The sequence below is a fragment of the Danio rerio genome, chromosome 6 (assembly GCF_049306965.1).
Source record: "Danio rerio strain Tuebingen ecotype United States chromosome 6, GRCz12tu, whole genome shotgun sequence".
NCBI lineage: Eukaryota > Metazoa > Chordata > Actinopteri > Cypriniformes > Danionidae > Danio > Danio rerio.
Window position 1 is genome coordinate 4,701,907 of NC_133181.1, and position 594 is coordinate 4,702,500.

The 594-nt window shown below is 38.4% G+C and overlaps 1 protein-coding gene across 1 annotated transcript in view; it reads right to left on the reverse strand.

Moving 5' to 3' along the window:
• Positions 1 to 226: 226 nt before the first annotated feature.
• unc50 (unc-50 homolog (C. elegans)) overlaps positions 227 to 594 on the reverse strand; it is an 11,200-nt gene continuing 10,832 nt past the window's right edge. The window contains 1 exon segment of the mRNA NM_200247.1: positions 227 to 594. This exon segment is cut by the window's right edge and continues 84 nt beyond it. Within this exon segment, the coding sequence (NP_956541.1) occupies positions 542 to 594 (53 nt within the window). The 3' untranslated portion in view covers positions 227 to 541.

The window sequence follows — 594 nt, forward strand, 5'->3', positions numbered from 1 at the left end:
TCAGACCAGCCCATCTAGCACCAACAATCATGCAGCAGGTTAAACTGGGGAAGATCATGTTGACCATGTCTACATGCCTAAATGCATTGAGTTGCTGCCATGTGATTGGCTGAGCAGTTGGAAAGGTGTACCTAATAAAGTGGCCAGTGACTGTGTAAGTGCATTTACATTTTATGCATTAAAAAAAACACAGAAAAGACAATATTTGACTTAAACGAAACATCCATTTCTTTAAAAATATCTTTATTGTACATGTTCTCACAAGTAAAAAGTGCAGCATCCTAGCAGATATATTACTCACTTTTCCCCATGTTTTTTATTATTATGTCCAAAACCACATCACAACATTAAATGAGGGTTTGAGTATCAAAGAAAAAAAAAAAACTCCAGGACACCATAAACAACTGAAACTCTTTTCCTCTACAACCAACCTGATATTTACAGATTATACAAAAAGTCAGAAAGTCCCGAGAGTGATGCACAATTTCCTCCCATCCTTAAGAGCACGTTTGCAGTGTCCCTCGCGTGCTTATGCTGTTGTCTACTGGACTCTGTGCTTATAGAACCAGCAGAGTCCTTTAGTGAAGTTCCAGC